The sequence below is a fragment of the Lutra lutra genome, chromosome 16, assembly GCF_902655055.1.
Source record: "Lutra lutra chromosome 16, mLutLut1.2, whole genome shotgun sequence".
NCBI classification, from domain to species: domain Eukaryota; kingdom Metazoa; phylum Chordata; class Mammalia; order Carnivora; family Mustelidae; genus Lutra; species Lutra lutra.
Window position 1 is genome coordinate 23,231,707 of NC_062293.1, and position 18,235 is coordinate 23,249,941.

An 18,235-nucleotide genomic window follows, 5' to 3' on the forward strand; every position below is an offset into this window, starting at 1 on the left:
AGCCGTGGAAGGCGATTGGAGAGTTTCAAGTAAGAGAGTGATGTGTCCGGACACTATTCCGGAAGTTCCCTCTGACTGTGCTGCGGAGAAAAGATGGGGGGCGAGGGGGACGAGTGAGCGCAGAGCCATCAGTCATGGACAGGGGCAGTGATGCATCCCTGGCTTACTCTAGCTAACAATCCTCTGGCCGAGGGAGGGGAAACTGAGTCTCAGCGCCTTTGTAGGTATGATGTGATGGAGTCAGAATTCAAACCCAAGACTTAACCCTTCCCTTGCCGTGCTTCCTTAATGCTTCATGATACCACTCACTTCCACTAAGTGTCTCTTTACCCCTGACAGCGTGGCCTGTGGGGATCATAGCTCCCTTTGACAGACGGGCAAGGCTGACTGGGCAAACAGGGACCTGACCGGCTGGCCTCTGAGTCCGATCCTCATTGGGGAGAGAAAAGAGACTGCTTTACCGACAGAAACCTGGGAAGCCCTCATCTTCTCCCTCGCTTTCTGCACATCTGTTGAGTCCTCGGCATTTTCTTCTTGGGCCTCGGAGTGACTTAAGAATTCCAGAGTTTCCAATCCTTGGTGTAGGACCTTGGGCTCAGGGCCATTGTGCCCATTAGCAGATGACAGGCTCCCTTGACACCCACTAACGTGGACTGAATGATGGACATTACCCATAATGACACCTGGTGGAAAGCTCCATCCCCTACCCCTGGTCACCGTCCCAGAAATTTAACTGAAAATCCCCAGATTCTCTGCCTTAGCTCAGGCCACTCTCATGGTCCTTCTACCTGCCCATGCCAGAACGGCAAGGAAAAATCCCCATTCCTCTTAGTTCGACTCAAATAGATTAGGAGTTTTCCCAAAGAAACGTTTCTCATGTGGGGCTCTCATCTGGCTGTGGGTGGAGCATGGGACTCTTGATCTCGGGGTTGTAAAGCTCGAGCCCCACATTGAGTGTAGAGATTACTTAGAAATAAAATCTTAGGGCACCTGGGTGGCTCAGTGGGTTAAAGCCTCTGCCTTCAGCTCAGGTCATGATCCCAGGGTCCTGGGATCAAACCCCATATCGGGCTCTCTGCTCAGCAGGGAGCCTGCTTTCCCCTCTCTCTGCCTGCCTCTCTGCCTACTTGTGATCTCTCTCTGTCAAACAAATAAATTAAAAAAAATCTTTTAAAAAAAGGAAATAAAATCTTAAAAAAAGAGAGAGAAACGTTTCGTATGAAATAAGTGTCTGTCCTTACACCAGCACTGCTCTGTTTTGACTGGTCGTAGGTTTGAAAAATGCGAGCTTGCAATTCTGTTTCCTTCTTCAAAACTGTTTGGCTGTTCCAGGTTCCTTGTGTTTCCACAGGAATTTTTTGATAAGCTGTCAGTTTTTGCCAAAAAGACAAAAAATCATATTTTAAAAGGAATTGTGCTGAATCTGTAGTTTGTTCAACTTAAGAAATATTGTCATCTTAAAAACGTTAGGTGCTCTGAAACATGGTTATCTTTCCATTTATTTAGATCTTTAATCTCTTTCAGCAATGTTTTATAGTTCTCTGTCTACAAGCTTGACACTTTTGTTGTTTATTCCTAGGTGTTTCATTAATTTTGATGCTATTATAAATAGGATTCTTTTCTTTCTTTCTTTTTTTTTTTTTGATTGAGGTGTAATTGACATCCATTGTTTTAGTCTCAGATGGGCAACACGAGTACACACTTGTGTCCGTGGTGAAATGGTTGCCACAGTAATTAACATCTGTCACTAGTTAACATCCTTCATAATACGTAGTCACAGAATCGTTTTTATAGGATGATAGCTTTACAGGATCTACTCTTAGCAAATTTCAAAGATGCAACACAATATTATTAACTATGGTTATCATGCCCTGTGTGATCCCGATGACTTATTTATTTTGTAATTGAAATTTTGTACCTTTTGACCCCTCTACCCATTTTACCCACCCCCGATCCCCCACCTTTGGCAACCACCAATCTGTGCTCTATATCTATGAGCTTATTTTTTGTTTGTTTGGCCGGGTTTTTTTTGTGGTTGAGATTCCACATATAAGTGCAATCATATGATATTTGTCTTTCTCTGTCTCACTTATTTCACTTAACGCCCTGGACATCCATCCATGTTGTTGCAAATGGCAAGATTTCATTCCTTTCCATTGTCGAATAATATTCCATTGTATACATAACACCACATCTTCTTTGAGATTGGAATTGTTGCGATGGGCATTGGGTACATGTAATTTTCCGAGTCAGTGTTTTCATTTCCTTGGGATAAATACCCAGAAGTGGAATTACTGGGTCATATGGTATTTCTATTTCAAAATTTTTGAGAAACATCCCTACTGTTTTCCATTGTAACTGCACCAGCTTACATTCCCACCAAGATTTTCTTTTCTTAAGAAAAACAAAAAAATCTGGGGTACCTGGGTGGCTCAGTCAGATGCTTAAGTGTCCAACTCTTGATTTTGGCTCAGGTCATGATTTCAGGGTCCTAGGATCGGGCTCCCCACTCTGGGATGTCCGCTTGGCTTTCTCTCCCTTTGCCCCTGCCCACCGCTCGCACTCTTTCTCTCAATAGATAAATAAATCTTTTTTAAAAATCTTCCAAAATTATTCCAAATTTAGTATTTACCTCGATTTCTAATACAATCATATTTATGAGTATCCTTAACTTAAATTTAAAAGAGACTAAATTCACATCACATACAATTAACTTTTTTAAATGTACGATTCAGTGGTCTTTAGCATATCCACAATGTTGTCCAACCACCAGCTCTCTCGTTTCCAAACTTTTTTAATCACCCCATAAAACACTCCATAGCCATTAAGCAGTCTCTCCCATTCCCCACAACTCCCCATTCCCTAGTAACCTCTAATCTGTCCCTATGGGTTTGTTCACTCTGGATATATATCATACAAAAGAAATTGTGGAATTGTGACCTTTCTTCTCTTAGTATAATTTTTTCAAGTTATCTAAGTTGTAACATGTACCAGTACTTTGTTCCTTTCATGGAACGAACAGTACAGCATTTCATAGTATATATTTGATTTATTTCTCTCTTTATCCATTGATTTATCTCTTTTTTTTTTAAATTTTTTTTTAAGATTTATTTATTTATTTGACAGACAGAAATCACAAGGAGGCAGAGAGGCAGGCAGAGAGAGAGGAGGAAGCAGGCTCCCCGCGGAGCAGAGAGCCCGATGTGGGGCTCGATCCCAGGACCCTGGGATCATGACCTGAGCCGAAGGCAGAGGCTTAACCCACTGAGCCACCCAGGCGCCCCTGATTTATCTCTTTATCTCTTTATCATGATTTATTTATCTCTTGATTTTATTTATCTCTTTATGGACATGATTTATTTATCTCTTTATCTATTGATGGACAATTGTCTTGTTTCTACCTTTTGGTTATTATGAATAATACTGCTATAGACATTCATGTTCCAGTTTCCCTGTGGATGTATTTTTTCGTTTCTCTTGGGGATATACCCAGGCATGGGATTGCCAGGTCCTACGGTAATTCTAGGTTTAATTTTCCAAAGAACTGATGAACTATCTTCTACAGCAACTGTGCTAGTTTACATTCTCACCAGCGTCCCTATTTCTCCACGTCCTTACCAACACGTGCTGTGTTCTATTCTCTCGACTTAAGCTTTCCTAGTGGGTGTGAAGTGGTATCTCACTGTGGCTATAATTTGCATTTCCTTAATGAGACACAAAAATAGAAAAATAAAGGAGATTAATTTAAAAATTATAAAATTAATAAAACCAGAAGTTGCTTCTTGGAAAAGATTTAGCTGTCTCTTTTCTTCTTGGCCAGTCTAGCTAGATATTTGTCAATTTTGATGACCTTTTCTAAGCATCAGCTCGTAGTCTTATTGATTTTTTCAATTTTTTCCTATTTTCTATTTCATTTATTTCCACGCTTATCTTTATGATGTCTTTCTTTCGGCTTGCTTTGCGTTTAGTTCGCTCTTCTCTTTCTAGTATCTTAGGATGAAAGTTTAGGTTACTGACTTGAAATCTTTCTTCTTTTTTAATACAGACATTGAGAGCTATAAGTTTCCCTTGAAACGCAGTTTTGGCTACATCCCATGTACTTACATATGTTGTGTTTTGGCTTTTGTTCATTTTAAGGTATTTCTAATTTCCCCTGTGGTTTCTTCTTTGACCCACCGATTATTTAGGAGGGAAGTTTTCTATTTCTACATATTTGTGAACTTCCAAACATTTCTTCTGTACTAATTTTTTTTAAGTTTATTTATTTATTTATTTATAAAGATTTTATTTATTTTATTTGACAGAGATCACAAGTAGGGAAAGGCAGGCACAGAGAGAGGAAGGGAATCAGGCTCCCTGCTGAGCAGAGAGCCCTATGCGGGGCTCGATCCCAGGACCCTGGGATCATGACCTGAGCTGAAGGCAAAGTCTTAACCCACTGAGCCACCCGGGCGCCCCTCTTTTTTTTTTTATATATATATTTTATTTATGTACTTGTGAGAGAGCGCGAGAGAGCACAGAGGGAGAGGGAGAAGCAGGCTTCCTGCTGAGCAGGAAGCCTCATGTGGGACTCGATCCCAGAACCCTGAAATCATGACCTAAGCTGAAGGCAGCTGTTAAACTGACTGAGCCACCCAGGTGCCCCTAGTGCATCTTTTTGGTTCCGTTTCATTTACAGTGTTTTTTTGAATTATCTTCTTGGGGTTCCCCTGGGCATTACAATTAGCAGCATCTTCACTTAACACGATGTAGTCTGTAGTTTGTAGTTTGCCTGGGTGGTTCATTCAGAACATGAAGAATGTGCGACTCTTGATCTCCGGGTCATGGGTTCTAGTCACACATCGGATAGAGTGATTACTAAGATAAATAAATAAATAAACTTAAAAAAATAAACAATACTGAGTTAATTTTAATAGTGTATAAAAACTTTGCTTCAGTCTAGCTCCATTTCCTCCCCGCACCTTCATACAATTACTGTCATACAGATCTCATCTGTACAGGTTGTAAGCCTGTCGACACAGTTTTATAATCATTGCTTTATGCAGTTGCTTTTTTTTAAATTATGGGCTTGAAATTTCATTTTATTTTAAAGTAGGCTCCATGCCCAACGTGACGCTTAACCTCAAGACCCCGAGAGTATTTCTCCTGGGGCAAGCCTGCTAATGACAAACTGTTTTTCTTTCCTGGAGATGTCTTCATTTCTCTTTGTTTTTGGAGAGCAAAACCTACTACCAAAGCCCACTAGAGCCCGGTGAAGGTGGCCCAATGGGGGGCTTAGACTTATCCTGGCTCCACCAGCTTATTAGCTGTGTGAACTTGGACAGGTCCAGTCACTTCTCTGTGCCTCAGTTTCCTGCTACATAAAATGGAGATAACAGTGTGTGGAGCTCATTTGCCAAACAAAAACAACCTGGAGGTGGGGGAGGGTAGAGAAAGGAAGGAGGATTCAGTGCCTGAGCTCTGCTCTACCCAGCTTCAGGGCTCTCCCCTAGATTCTCCTGGATGAAAGTCACCTGCTCTTCCTAAAGGATACTACACTCATCAGAGGCAGCCTGGAAGTTGGCAGAGGCACCTCTAGCACCACGACATTGAAGGAAGCCCATCCCATGTTGTAAACTTACACGTGTGGCGTAAGGCAATGGGTAAAACCCACTCTTGTTCTCCTTGGATATACTGCCTGGGCCTGGAGTGATGCCCGGGGTCAGGATGGGCCTATCAGTGGCCTGGGTCTTGCCCAAGCTTCCTGTCTGCTGGGCAGCAGCTCTGGACCATTCTGAAGGTCTTGAGAAGGAGGATGGTGGGCATTTACCCTGCCTCTGGAGGAATCCAGAAAGCACATGGAAACCTCTTGCAGCAATGACCGTCAGCCACCCTTCAGGCTTGTATTTTGCTCCCATGTCATTGCTCATACGAGTCCCCAAGGATACCCACAGAGCCAGCAGGAGGCATAGGTGCCCCCAGTCCAGCCCCATCCCCCTTCCCCAACCCAGCCCCACTCCTGCCCTTCCCTCCGTCCCCCTTCCCTCCTTCCGAAACAAGCCACACAGCTGATTCGTGCCTCAAGGAAGGCCATTTATTTCCAAGATAGAGACTATACTTTTAAGACAGGACTTTTCAGAAGCAGGAAATCTTAGTTGTCGCCTAGAGAGGTGTGTCAAGGACACAGTGAAAGGAGACATGCGTACGTGGGGCCAGAGGCTTATCCAACACTGTTACAACACTTTTTTAAATGAGCAAAACATCTTTAAAAATCCTTATAAATTCTTTATAATATGTTACACATTTAGAGACAATATTTACAATAAAAGGATGAGGGAGGGAGGAGAGAGAAATCTACTTTACAGCAAATCTTTGCATAAAACAAGAGGACCGACAGACGTGGCAATGGGGTTCACAACCCCGCCCAGGCTTCCCTGGAATAAGTGAGGGCATGTGTGGGGAGGCCTGGTGGTCTGAGGTCTATTTACAGAGTGTGGGGAGAAGAGGAGGCTGGGTCCCGCCCATCCTGAAGGAACAGCCCAGCTCAGATCCCATAAATCAGTGTGTGTGTGTGGTGTGTATGTATGTGTGGTGTGTGAGAAAGAGGGAGGGAAGGAGAATGAGAGAGAGAAAGAGAGGGAATGAGACACCAGGGATGTTTCCTACGCCCCCTCCAGGGAAGAAGGTGGGGTCTGTGTGCCTGAGTTGTGGAAGATGCAGGCACAACTGGAAGAAGGACAAGGCAGGCAAGGGAGGTTGGGGGGGGGGGCACTGGCAGCTAGCTCCCCATGGTCAACACACTTAGTGAGGGTGGTTTCCAGGTTGGCAAAAAGTTGGTAAGGGGAGTAAGCCTGGGAAGAGTCTCAGTCCTGCCTCTGTGGAGTGGCCCTGACTTCCTTCCCCGGCTCTGACAAACAACAGAGGGCAGGATCCCCGAGGCAGCAAAGGTAGGGAGCCCCGCTGTGATGTGTGCGGTGTGGCCGTGGCCGGTGGGGGAACGAAGGGGGCAGGAGTGGCAGAAGTTGCTACCAAAACACCTTCTGACGGTGACTAGCGCACTGCCACACAGGCTCTCCCTCCCCCGTGGACACCCTCCATCTCCTCTCCCCGGACAGATATACACTCCCCTCAGCAAGGAGCTAGGAGCTAATGGCAGGGGCAGAGGAAAGGAGCCGAGAGCCAGCATCACCCCGCGTCTTTCCTTTAGTCTGAGACTTGGCGGTTCCCTATCCGCATCCCATGGCCAACAGGGGTCTCTAAGTGCAGACACAGAAGGGCCCAGAAGGGCCCACTCTGTCACCGAGCCCCCAGCAGCCTGTCCCCTCCAGTGTCCCCCTCCCCTTACCTCCGGGGTCCCCTCCCGCCCCCGCCTCGCTCAGCCAGGCCTTCTAGCCGGCCCACCTCCTACCGATCCCCGCACACAAACTAGACAGACGCGGCCTGCAGCGCCAGACGCAGTGGGGTGGGGTGGGGGGACGAAAGAAGAGGCGCAAGCCATAGAAGACTGGGGGAGGGGAACCGGGTGGGGGGAGGGGGGCTGGTCACAGACACTGATGGAGGCGCGAGGCGGCCGAGCGGCGCGAGGGCTGGCTCTGCAGGGCCCCCGGGTCCCCGGGCGGCAGCGAGGCCGCGGACGACGGGGCCCGCGCCTTGGTGGACTCCAGGCTGCTGAGGCCTGAGTCCTTGTTGTCGTTGTGTGCCCGAGGGCCCGCGGGCTCTGAGGGACCGCCGCCGCCGCCCAGTTCCTTCCACTCGTTGAAGTTGAGGTCGGTCAGCGGGCTCTGCACCACCACCGTGTGGCGCCGCCAGCTGCTCCGGCGCCGCCGCGTCTCGGGCGACAGTGGTCGCCGCAACCGCACGGCCAGCATGTCGTCGGCAGTGCCGCGGAGGCGCAGCCGCAGCGCCTCGATGCGCGACGGCCGCGAGCCCAGCGCCGCCACCGCCGCGGCCGCCGGGGGGCGCAGCGACTCCTGGCTGCTGGACGAGGCCGAGCCCGGCGGCTCCGCCGCGCGCACCCCGCCGCGCCCCGCGCTCGCGCCCGTGTCCCCGCCCGCGCCCTCGCCTTCCGGGCGGCCTCGGGCCAGGCGGCGGCGCGCCAGCGTGTCGCAGGGCATGAGGCGGTGCGAGCTGAAGGACGGCCGGCGCGCCGGTCGCCCCCCGGGCCCCGCGCCGGCCTCCGTGTCCGTCTCCACGTGGCTCAGCTCGCTGCGCTCATCGTCCGCCTCGTCCCCCGCGCCCGGCCGCCGGCCCCCGGCGCCCGAGCACACGCTGCGGTCCATGGTGGACAGGGTGGAGTAGCCGGAGACGATGGAGCGCGTGTCCGCGGCCGGCCGCTCGTCCGGCGCAGCCGGGGGGCTCAGGCGGCCGGGGGCCTCGGGGGCGGCGGCGGCGTCGGCGGCGCCTAGCAGCGGTCCCTCCGGCTGGTCCCGCGCCCCCGGCGCCGGCGCCGGCGCCTCGGGCTTGTGCACCTCCTGCTCCGAGTCGTCGTCGGTGCTGCTGCCCAGCCCCCGCGCCTCCCGCCGTTTCTTCCGCTTGCGGTTGACTGCCGAGATGAAGGAGATCGCCAGCATCTCCCGGGCGTACGGCTCCTTCTTGGGGGCCCACGAGCCCTGCGCAGGAGACAGGCCAGAATGCAGGAGGCGCCCCCGCACCGGGGTCCGGCCTCACGCTCCCTCCCCCGGCGGCCTCGGGACCGTTCTTCCCAGACTGCAGTGCCGGCAGCAGCGTCACTACCCACTCGGGAGCCGGCCAACCCTCAGCACCCGCTCTGGCTTCAGTCCAGACTCTCCGCTCTTTCCTGTGAGCTGGGAGCGGGTCCCTCACCTCCGCTCACCTTCCACTCCGTTCCCCATGCCCAGCGCTAGAGAAATCCTTGTGGACGCGGCTCTGGTGATAATAGCCTCTCGAGAGGGAATACACTTGACAGTTTGAACCCATTTCACAGAGACTGTCCTGGGTGATCATCCTCAGACCCTGGCAGGCACCTCCCTCCGACCGCGGCTTCCACCCCCTCCACCGCCACTCACTCCCACTTGGGAAACCTGCCTTTGCACCTACTCCGTATGTATGGGCCTCTCCAGGGCAATCCGCCCAAGTTCACTTCCCTTTCCCAACAGCAGCCCACGGGCTGGCATTTCAGCCAGTCCATCAGTGTGCCACCCACAACCCACAGCCCTACATCAATCCAACCACCAGCTCTGCTGCCAGGAGTGGCCACACGAATTTGCTCCAAAACAGTGATTCCCAACCCCACACTGGGCAACTTCCTGCCCGTTCTTGCTGCTAAATCCTGTGGGTGTTTTCTGGTCCTAGCCTTCCGTGGTGCCCCAGCAGATCCCATGCTGCCCGCCACTGGCCAACACCCAACTATCCCTTGAACCCCAGAACTCTTCTTCCAACGGCAAATCCGTCTCCAGCAAAGTGTCTGCAGGCACCCGAAACTCTCCTATCTCCAACTGAACTATGCTCCCTACCCCCGATCTCCAAGACACCTGCGTTCATGTTCCCCACCTTGAGGGGATTCTCTGCCTCCTGCCTCTCCCCTGCTTCTTCTCGATTCTCCCGAAGTGACTCCCAAAGCCAGCCCATCCTCACCATCCTCTTTCCAGGACTTCACTCTGCCTTCTCTGGACCTTTCTGCCCTCTCCTTATAGGACTCCCCACCTCTACCCTTCCCTTACCCCAGTCCCTCATCCTCTAGAGCAATCAGCCCTTCTAAGACTAGGTGGGAGTCTGATCACCGCCACACTCTGCAGGGCCCCTTCACCCCCACCAGAATGAAGCCCAGACACAAGGCCCTTCACAATCTGGTCCCAACTTTCCCAGCCTAGGGCCTTCCCTAACCCAACCCCAACCCCAACACAGCCTTCACTTGGGCGATGCCCACCTGCAAGACCCCCCTGCATTTTAACACTGGCAGCCCTTAGCCGCTGCCCCCCAGCCCACCCTACTTGCCGGGTGAGCTCTAAGTCCTCCATGCGGCCACCTCGCAGACCTCGCCTTGTCCTTTGAAAACACAGCTGCACCTGCTCTTCTCCCATCAGGATGGACCTGTTTCCACATCATCTGCATCAAACTCTGAGTTCCTTGAGAGCAAGGTCTGTGGCTTATTTCTGTTTGCATCCCTGACCCCTAGCGCCATGCCTGGCTCATAGCAGGCGTTCAGTAAATGTCAAGTGAAGGGACAAAGGGATGAAGGCAGTCCCTTTGATACAGGAGGCCCTGCAAGACGCAGAGGCTGGAATTGCTCCCCCTGCTGGGCTGGAATGGCCTGCTCGGTGACTCCCTCCTCCAAAGCCACCGCCCGCTTCAGCCACAGCGTAATACTGAATGGAGACCCAGAGATGCCTTGCGTGGCCCCCCCGCAACCTACGTGCTCTCTCTCACATGAGCTGCTTCTGAGAAAGCCAACACGTGCCAGGCAGTCAGGATTCAGAGGCACGGGGCTCCCTGGCCGTGGCCATCAACAGGGCTCCCGAAGGCAATCCCTGGAGCTGGGCCTTGGGGCAGCACGATGTGATCGCCCCGAGGCACAGGGTGGTCAGTGCCACTTCGACTGGCCGATGCTCTCAGAGAGACTTGAGAGGCCACTAGGACCACCCGATCAAATATCCTCTCTCCCTGCTAGCTGTAGAAGCAGTGGGGTCGCAATGGTCCCTTCCAGGAAGGCAGAGGTCAGGACACGTACAGAAAGGTCAAGAGGTCAGCCCTGGGAAGCCAGGAGGCGAGCAGGAGCAAATGGGTGGAAGTAACATGGAGCTGGGTTCGGGTCACAGTAATGAACTTGCTCCCCATTACACAGTCTTCTGACGGGGTGAGCGCCCACAGGTGTGCAGTCAGAAGTTCTGTGGAGAGGCTGCAGGGACCTCTGTCCTAGATTAAAGCAGCCTTCTTTCTTTCTGTCCAGGACATTCTTCTTTTTCTTTCTTTCTTTTTTGTTTGTTTGTTTGTTTGAGAGAGCAAGAGAGCATGCAAGCAGGGCAGAGGGAGAGAGAGACCCCCAAACAGGTTCTATGCCCAGTGCAGAGCCCGCCATGTGGCTCTATCTTACGACCCCAAGATCACGAAATCAAGAATTTCCCTGAGCCGAAATCAAGAGTCGGACGCTTAACCAACTTGGCCCCCCAGGCTCCCCCGCAACCTATTACATTCATCTGATATGTAATGAGCACCTGCTTGGTGTCGGGCACACTGGGCTCACTGGGACCTGGCCAGTGCTTTGAGACCCAGACCAAAATGAGTCTGGTTTGATCACCAAAGTTTAGTGATTTCACCCACTACTGCGGACAGAATTGTGTCCCTCTCCCCGAATCCATCTGCCAAAGCGAGCCCCGACCCCTAGTGTATTTGGAGACAGGGCCTTTGGGAGGGAAGGCAGTCACACCCTGATGGCAGCATTAGTGCTGTGACACAAAGAGACACCAGGGAGCATGTGTGATTGCTTTCTCTCTGCTCTGTGAGGACACAGCGAGAAAGCGGCCAACCACAAGACAGGAAGAGAGCTCGCAGCAGAAACTGACCATGCTGACACCTTGATCTTAGACATCTAGCCTTAAAAACTGTGACAAAAGAGATGTGTGTTTTGTAAGCCACCCCATATGTGGCATTTGTCACGGCAGCCCATGCTGACTAAGACAACCCCCTTGGCCATCCAGCTCTATTCTAACAGCTGGACAGCCGTGCTGGCCTCACGCGCTCTGTATCAGAGGCCAGGCTCTGGAGCAAGCAGGACTAGCTGACTGTGAGGACTGGTTCGGAGAATCAGCTTTGGGTTCATCGATTTTTCTCAACTGTTTCCAATTTCGTTGATTGATGCTCTTGTCTTTATTATTTCCTTCCTTCTGCTTGCTTTGCGCTCTCCAAAAAACCTAGTTACTTGCAGCAAACATATCTGCTGGTTCCCATATCCCCATTTATGGGGATAAATACCAGGCCTCATTTACAGGTGAGGAAGTGAGGGTCACAAAGAAGTTAAGCAACTTGCCTGATGTCCTGAAGCTACGGAACGCTGGAGCCAGGACTCAGACCCAGGACTGCTGTGCTTCTGACCACTGGGCGCACTGCCTGCACCGCCCCACCCCCGGCCGCCTAACTCCTAAGCCAGAGCCTTCTCTTCCCCCAGACACCTCCCGCAGCACTGCCAAGGTTGGCAGCTTCTCCACTGACCTCGTACACACAGTCCTTCCCACCTGCCTTCCCAGGGACCAGCAACCTTCCTCAGGGGCCACAAGCACTTCTCCCCCTTCCCTCGACCAAAAGCAAAGAGCGGGCTGGCCTGGACAGGGATAGAGCCTTCGGAATGGCTTTGGCACTCACCTTGGACTTGGCTGAACTGCAGGTGGTGGAATCTATTGGGGAGAGCGAGAAAGAAAAACGAAAGTTAAATTGGGGCAGGAGGAGGCTGTCTCGTGAACACAACTCCCTCTCCTTGGAGGCTTCAGAAACCGGGGAGTTCAGACACCTGAGATCTCCCCGGGTCCTGGGAGTGTGATGGGCTTCTGATGTCATTTCCTGTGGGGACAGGTATGGAGCGGCTAATGATGTCAATCACCACTTCCCTTTGAGGCAGGAAGTGACATCAGGCTGCCAGTCCCTAGACTCTCACGGGCCAGGGTCAGGGGCAAGGGGTGGGAGGGGGGACTTTTCTTTGGGCCTAGTTCCTCTCCCCACCCCTCCTGTCCCTGTTACTCTGAAGCATTGGAGAGAAAATACCAAATACCAGACGCAATCCACAGAAACCACAATGAAACACGGCAAGTCACAGATGCTCTGGAGAAATGGAGACCACACAGTGCACAGACAGGTGGGACCTACATCTACCTCCACCCACCCCGACTCCAGGACAGGAGGAAGACGGCGGACCCCGTGTGGGATGGGGTACAGGGGCAGGCAGCAGGGGGGCGGGACACAGGAGCTAGAGTGGGCTGGTGCTTAGGGCCTTGCTGGGTTCCAGCTCCAGACTCCAGCTCAGGCTGCTCTGATGGGGCAAGGCCCCTGTTAATTATCAGAGCTACGAAGAAGAGTGAAACTGTTACATCCATGGGTCTTGGGTCCCCCTCCCTTAATATCACTGGGGTAGAGAAGGAACCAGAAACCAGTCCTGGCAGGGTCTTCTCCAGGCTGATCTAAGGACCTCCTGGGGTCTGATGGGGCAGTGGGCAGGCACGGTTAATCCACATTCTCTGGCAAGCAAGTGAGCCCTCCTCCCCAGCCCTCCCCTGCACACAGTGAGAAGAGCAGATGGCCAACCACACAGTGAGACACACGGGGCAGGGGTGCGGCAGCAGGTGATTAGAAGAAACAGGGGGCTCCTCTCTGCCACCCCCACCCACCTTGTCCTCTGGCTCCCTCCTCAGCCTGCCTCTGGGAACTAGGGGTGCTGTGCAATGCCTCTGTCAGAGACAGGAGCCATCAAAATACGAAGGGGAACTCACCCATGGGGCGGGACAAGTTAGTGCCTTAAGCCAAGGAGGGACTGCTTGGGGCTGCTCTGCTACAAGGCTCAGCGCCCAGAAACAGGAGATAGGGGCTGAATGACCAAGGGTTCTGGTTTTAGACACAGGAAGAGCCAGCCCTCGGAGGCAACTGAGGCAGGAGCTGTGGCTATAGAGGGGCTTCTGGGGGGGTGACATCCCCTGTGTCTAGACAGGCTGGGTCCCCTTTCCAGCTAAGACTCCCCCTCTGGACAACCCGAGGTAGCCGGGCTCAGCACAGAGAGAAGGCCAGAGCCTGGGGAATGTGGGGGGCAACCTACGGTGCTCAGACTTCCCCGCAAGGGGATAGGATCTGCCTCCAACAAACGCCTCCTTCCTCCTGAGAAGGGGCCTTCAGCCGGGAGGGTTAGGGCGGGGGTAAGCTGTTAACAAGCGTGGGGAGCTGGTATGTCACGTCGATGTGTTCACAGTCTGGGACCTTTCTGCCTGCCCCTCGGGCCTGCCCAGCCTTCTTATAATCACCCGCCACTGTTAGTGACCGAGGCCGCAATGCCACACTGTACCCTTTAAATCTCCAACAGGTCCGCTGGAGGAGGGGAAGGAGAGAAGGGGGGCAGGGTCCGGGGCGGGAGGAGAGCACAGGGAGAAGAGAGAGGAGGGTGGAGGGATGCAAGGAGAAAAGGAAGAAAAATTAAAAAGAGGAACATGCCCGGAAGGACACAGCCCCAGAGAACTAAAAAGCTCAGGAAGGAAACCAGTGAAGGAGGGCGAACAAAGCCCCTAACCAGCCCCGGGGGCAGCTGAGCAGACATGGAGGCGGGCGCACAGGCAAGCCGAACCTCCCTGGAATGGAGATGGCCCTGCCACAGCCCAGTCTCCGGGGGGCGGGGGCAGGAAAGGGCCCCGCTAGGGCAGAGCAGGGAAGCTGGGCATCTGGCCAGGCATCTGGGACCCTGGAGAATGCAGAGTCCACCCCCGCCCCCTCCTCCCCGAGCCCCTGCACTCACCTGAACCTGGGTCTCCAGGGGGCACTGTCCTGCCTATGTTAGGCAGGAGGTACTCAATGTTGGGCACTGACTGAGGCTCCTTGTCATCCACAGGAGTCTGCAAACAGGAGAAGGGTCAGCCAGCATGCCCTCAGATGGCTGGACTGTGGTCCCGCAACCTGGGGTAACTTGAAGGCGGGGACAGTGACTCCTCCATCAGACTGGGGCTCACCAGGGCAGCAGGTATCTCTCTCATCTGCCAGGCACTCTTGAGGGCAGGTCCTACATGTCCCCCACTAGGCTATTTTGTGCCTTCTCCAACACTTTGATTGAACCCCAAAGGCTGGTGCTGCTCTCTCAGCTGAAGGCAGGAGCCGTGTCTTCCCCATCAGACTGGACCTTCCTAAGACCTGTATCTTCCACGTAAGATGGGAAGGTAGGGTTTACCTTTGCTATTGGACTCAGTTTCCTTAGGGTAAGGCTTATATCTCCCCCCTCAGACCCGGGGCTCATGAAGGCAGGGACTGTGTCTCCCATTAGATTAGAGGCTCCTGAAGAGAGGGTCGATGTTTCCTCCACCAGACTGGGAAGCCCCAAGGACAGGGACCTTGCCCTGCTTGAGTTTTGCTGTCTGCCCTCTCCTCGCCCCCAGCCTGGGATGAGGGCCCACCTCAGACCAGACCCACCCCTCCCCCCGCATCACTTACTCTCTCTCCCTTGTCCTCATCATCGCTGAAGAACCAGTCTGACTGCAGAGGAGACAAAAGGAAGTGAACTCAATGTGGAAAGGTGCTGAGGGAAGACAGAGACATGGTCCCCCAAACTGCACAGTCCAGAGGACCCCACTGAGATGTCAGATGGAGCAGGGCAAGAGAGGGCACCAAGGTGAGGGTCCCTCCTCTTTTCAACAACCTCATTCTTGCCTGGTTACTAGAAGTCCTCAAGGGAGAGTGATGAACCCCAGGACCCAACTCCACAGACTATGAGAAACCCTGGGGGAGAGAAAAGGCTGGACCCCAGTGTGGGAGGGAAACGCAGCCTGGACTGGGAGGGGGCTGAGATTGATAGAAGACCGGCTCAGGGAGAGATTTGGGGCCAGCTGTCACTAGACACTGTGCAGGGCACATCACTGCGGCTGGCTCCCAAGTACAGTGGGGGGCAGAGGCGCCATCTAGTGCCAGCTGGGGCCACTGCAGGGAGAAGGTCAGTCATGGCTGTCAGGGCTGTGTACCTCTCCCCAACCGTGGGCACCACACTGCCCCGGGGCGGCATCCCCTCCTCCCACCAGGAAAGAGAAGTGTCTGGAGGGACGTATTAGGAGGTTCCCTGAGGGGCAGGCAGGCAAGTGTTTTTGCATAAATGCCAAACAACATAGACAATAAACTAAAAATCCCACTCTTAAATATATATTTTGTGAAATTTGAGAATCTTGAAGATGAAACCTTAAAAGTTTCCTGAAAAACAAAATAGACTGCTTGCAAATGAGCAAGTGTCAGCTGTAAGCTAGAACTTTTGGCTGCAGCAGACCCAAGAAGACAATATTTTCGCTGTATCGCTGGACTATGAATGTAGGAATTTGGAACCTAGATTTTTATACCCTGCTAAACTCTCACTTTGAGCATGAACTACAGCTATTCTAAGACATCAAAATGATTACCACACAAAGACTCTCTTAATTGTATACATGAGCACGTAAAGAAATGACTCCAGGTTGGAGCCACAAGCTCTGAGAAGGATGGATAGTAGCGTAGAAAAGCACATTGTCGGGGTGCCTGGGTGGCTCAGTGGATTAAGGCTCTGCCTTCAGCTCAGGTCATGATCTCAGGGTCCTGGGATCGAGCCCCGCATCGGGCTCTCTGCTCAGCGGAGAGCCTGCTTCCTCCTCTCTCTCTCTTTCTCTGCCTGCCTCTCTGCCTACTTATGATCTCTCTCTGTCAAATAAATAAATAAAATCTTAAAAAAAAAAAAAAGAAAGAAAAGCCCATTGTCGATCCAAGAAAGGACACTCATGCACATATACAAACAAAGTATCTCCAGGATGCGATGGATTTTGGACACAGAGGGAGAAACCAGTGACAGGGGAGAGTACACAAAGGTACTTGGCTTTTAGATGTGGTGGAAGGAAGACAATGGATATTGATGAGCTTTAGAAATAGGTCAGTGAAAAGGAAACATAAGTATGGGCTGTTATAATTGTGTGATCAAACACAGGACGGGCTTTATAAATTGCGTAATTTTCCCATCAGGAAAATAAAAATCAATTCATCCAAAGCAAGGTAGGACAGACTGAAGAGAAATAAAATGAAAATGTAAACAGAAAACGACACTTAAGATAGCTGAGCTAAGCCCTAACAGTAACAGAAATTAGAATCAAGCAAAGGAGCTAAACTCACTGGCTGGAAATTAAAACAAGCAGAATATTTGGGGTTCCTGGCTGGCTCAGTTGGTAGGCGTGCAACTCTTGATCTTGGGGTTGTGAGTTCAAGCCCCATATTGGGCAGAGAGATTACTTAAAAAAAAAAATACTGTTTAGGGAGTCTGAGTGACTCAGTAGGTTAAGCCTCTGCCTTGGGTTCAGGTCATGATCTCAGGGTCCTGGGATGGAGCTCTGCATTGGGCTCTCTGCTCAGCAAGAAGCCTGCTTCTCCCTCTCCCACTACCCCTGCTTGTATTCCTTCTTTCACTGTCTCTCTTCCTATCAAATAAATAAATAAAGTCTTTTTAAAAATACTATTGGTTTAAAAATAAATAAAATAAGCATAAAGAAGTGGTTTGGAAGGACACATATTAACCTATTAGAGTGGGTCACTATGGGGCAGCAGAGTGGGTGGAATGAAGGGGAGAACAAGGAGACTTGCAGGTTGATAATGACCGTGTGCCATGGACCTCAGTTATTCATCGAAATCAGGCGTATTATTAACCCAAATAAGTGGCACAGAAGAGAAATAAGAAAGAGAAGAGAAAATAAGAAATCAGGCAAGATCTAGGGGAGCCTGAGTACCTCAGTCTGTTAAGCATTAACCTGCCTTCAGCTCAGGTCCTGGGATCAAGCCCTGCATTGGGCTCCCTCCTCAATGGAGAGTCTGCTTCTCTCTCTCCCTCTGCCCCTCCCCCTCACACATGTGCGCACACAAACATGTTCTCTGTCTCTCAAATAAATAAATCAATAAAATCTTTAAAAAGAATAACACAAAATCTAAAATCAGTTGTCTCAGGCTCAAGTTCACCTCAGGTAAATGACCTCTCTGAGTCTATTTCCTTATCTGCAAAATGGGCATAATAGGACTATCTACTTCTACAATTGTGGTGAGAATTAACATGAAATCCCATATCCCTACTATAAAAAAAAAAAAAACTAGAAATACCAACTGTTGGCAAGGACGTGGTCGGAGAGGGAACGCTCACACTCTCCTGGTGGGAATGTAAAATGGTGCAGCCACTCTGGAAACCAGTATGGAGGTTCCTCAAAAAGTTAAAAATAGAACTGCCCTATGATCCAGGAATTCCACTTCTGGGTATTTATCCAAAGGGGAAAAAAACCAAAACACCAACAAGAAAAGATACCTGCACCCTGACGTTCGCTGCAGCTCATTATTACAATAGTCAAGATATGGAATTGACCTAAGTGTCTATGGGTGGAAAAATGGATAAAGAAGATGTGGTATGCCTATAAAATGTAATACTCCTCAGCCATAAAAAGAAGGAAATCTTGCCCTTTGTGACCACAGGGGCAGACCTCAAGGGCACTACACTAAATTAAATAAGTCAGACCGAGAAAGTCAAACACCATATGCTCTCACTTATATGTGGAATCTAAAACAAACAGACACACAAAAT

General features: G+C 51.3%; 1 protein-coding gene across 7 annotated transcripts in view; it reads right to left on the bottom strand.

Moving 5' to 3' along the window:
- Window positions 1-6,051: 6,051 nt before the first annotated feature.
- The window catches only part of ARHGAP23 (Rho GTPase activating protein 23), a 78,976-nt gene continuing 66,792 nt past the window's right edge, over window positions 6,052-18,235 (bottom strand). For all 7 annotated transcript variants that reach the window (XM_047707240.1, XM_047707238.1, XM_047707236.1 and 4 more), the window contains 4 exons: window positions 15,106-15,147; window positions 14,420-14,516; window positions 12,295-12,326; window positions 6,052-8,588 (listed from right to left, as the gene is read on the bottom strand). In XM_047707240.1, coding sequence (XP_047563196.1) covers window positions 7,521-8,588; window positions 12,295-12,326; window positions 14,420-14,516; window positions 15,106-15,147 — 1,239 coding nt within the window. In that variant the 3' untranslated portion in view covers window positions 6,052-7,520. The remainder of the gene's footprint in view (window positions 8,589-12,294; window positions 12,327-14,419; window positions 14,517-15,105; window positions 15,148-18,235) is intronic.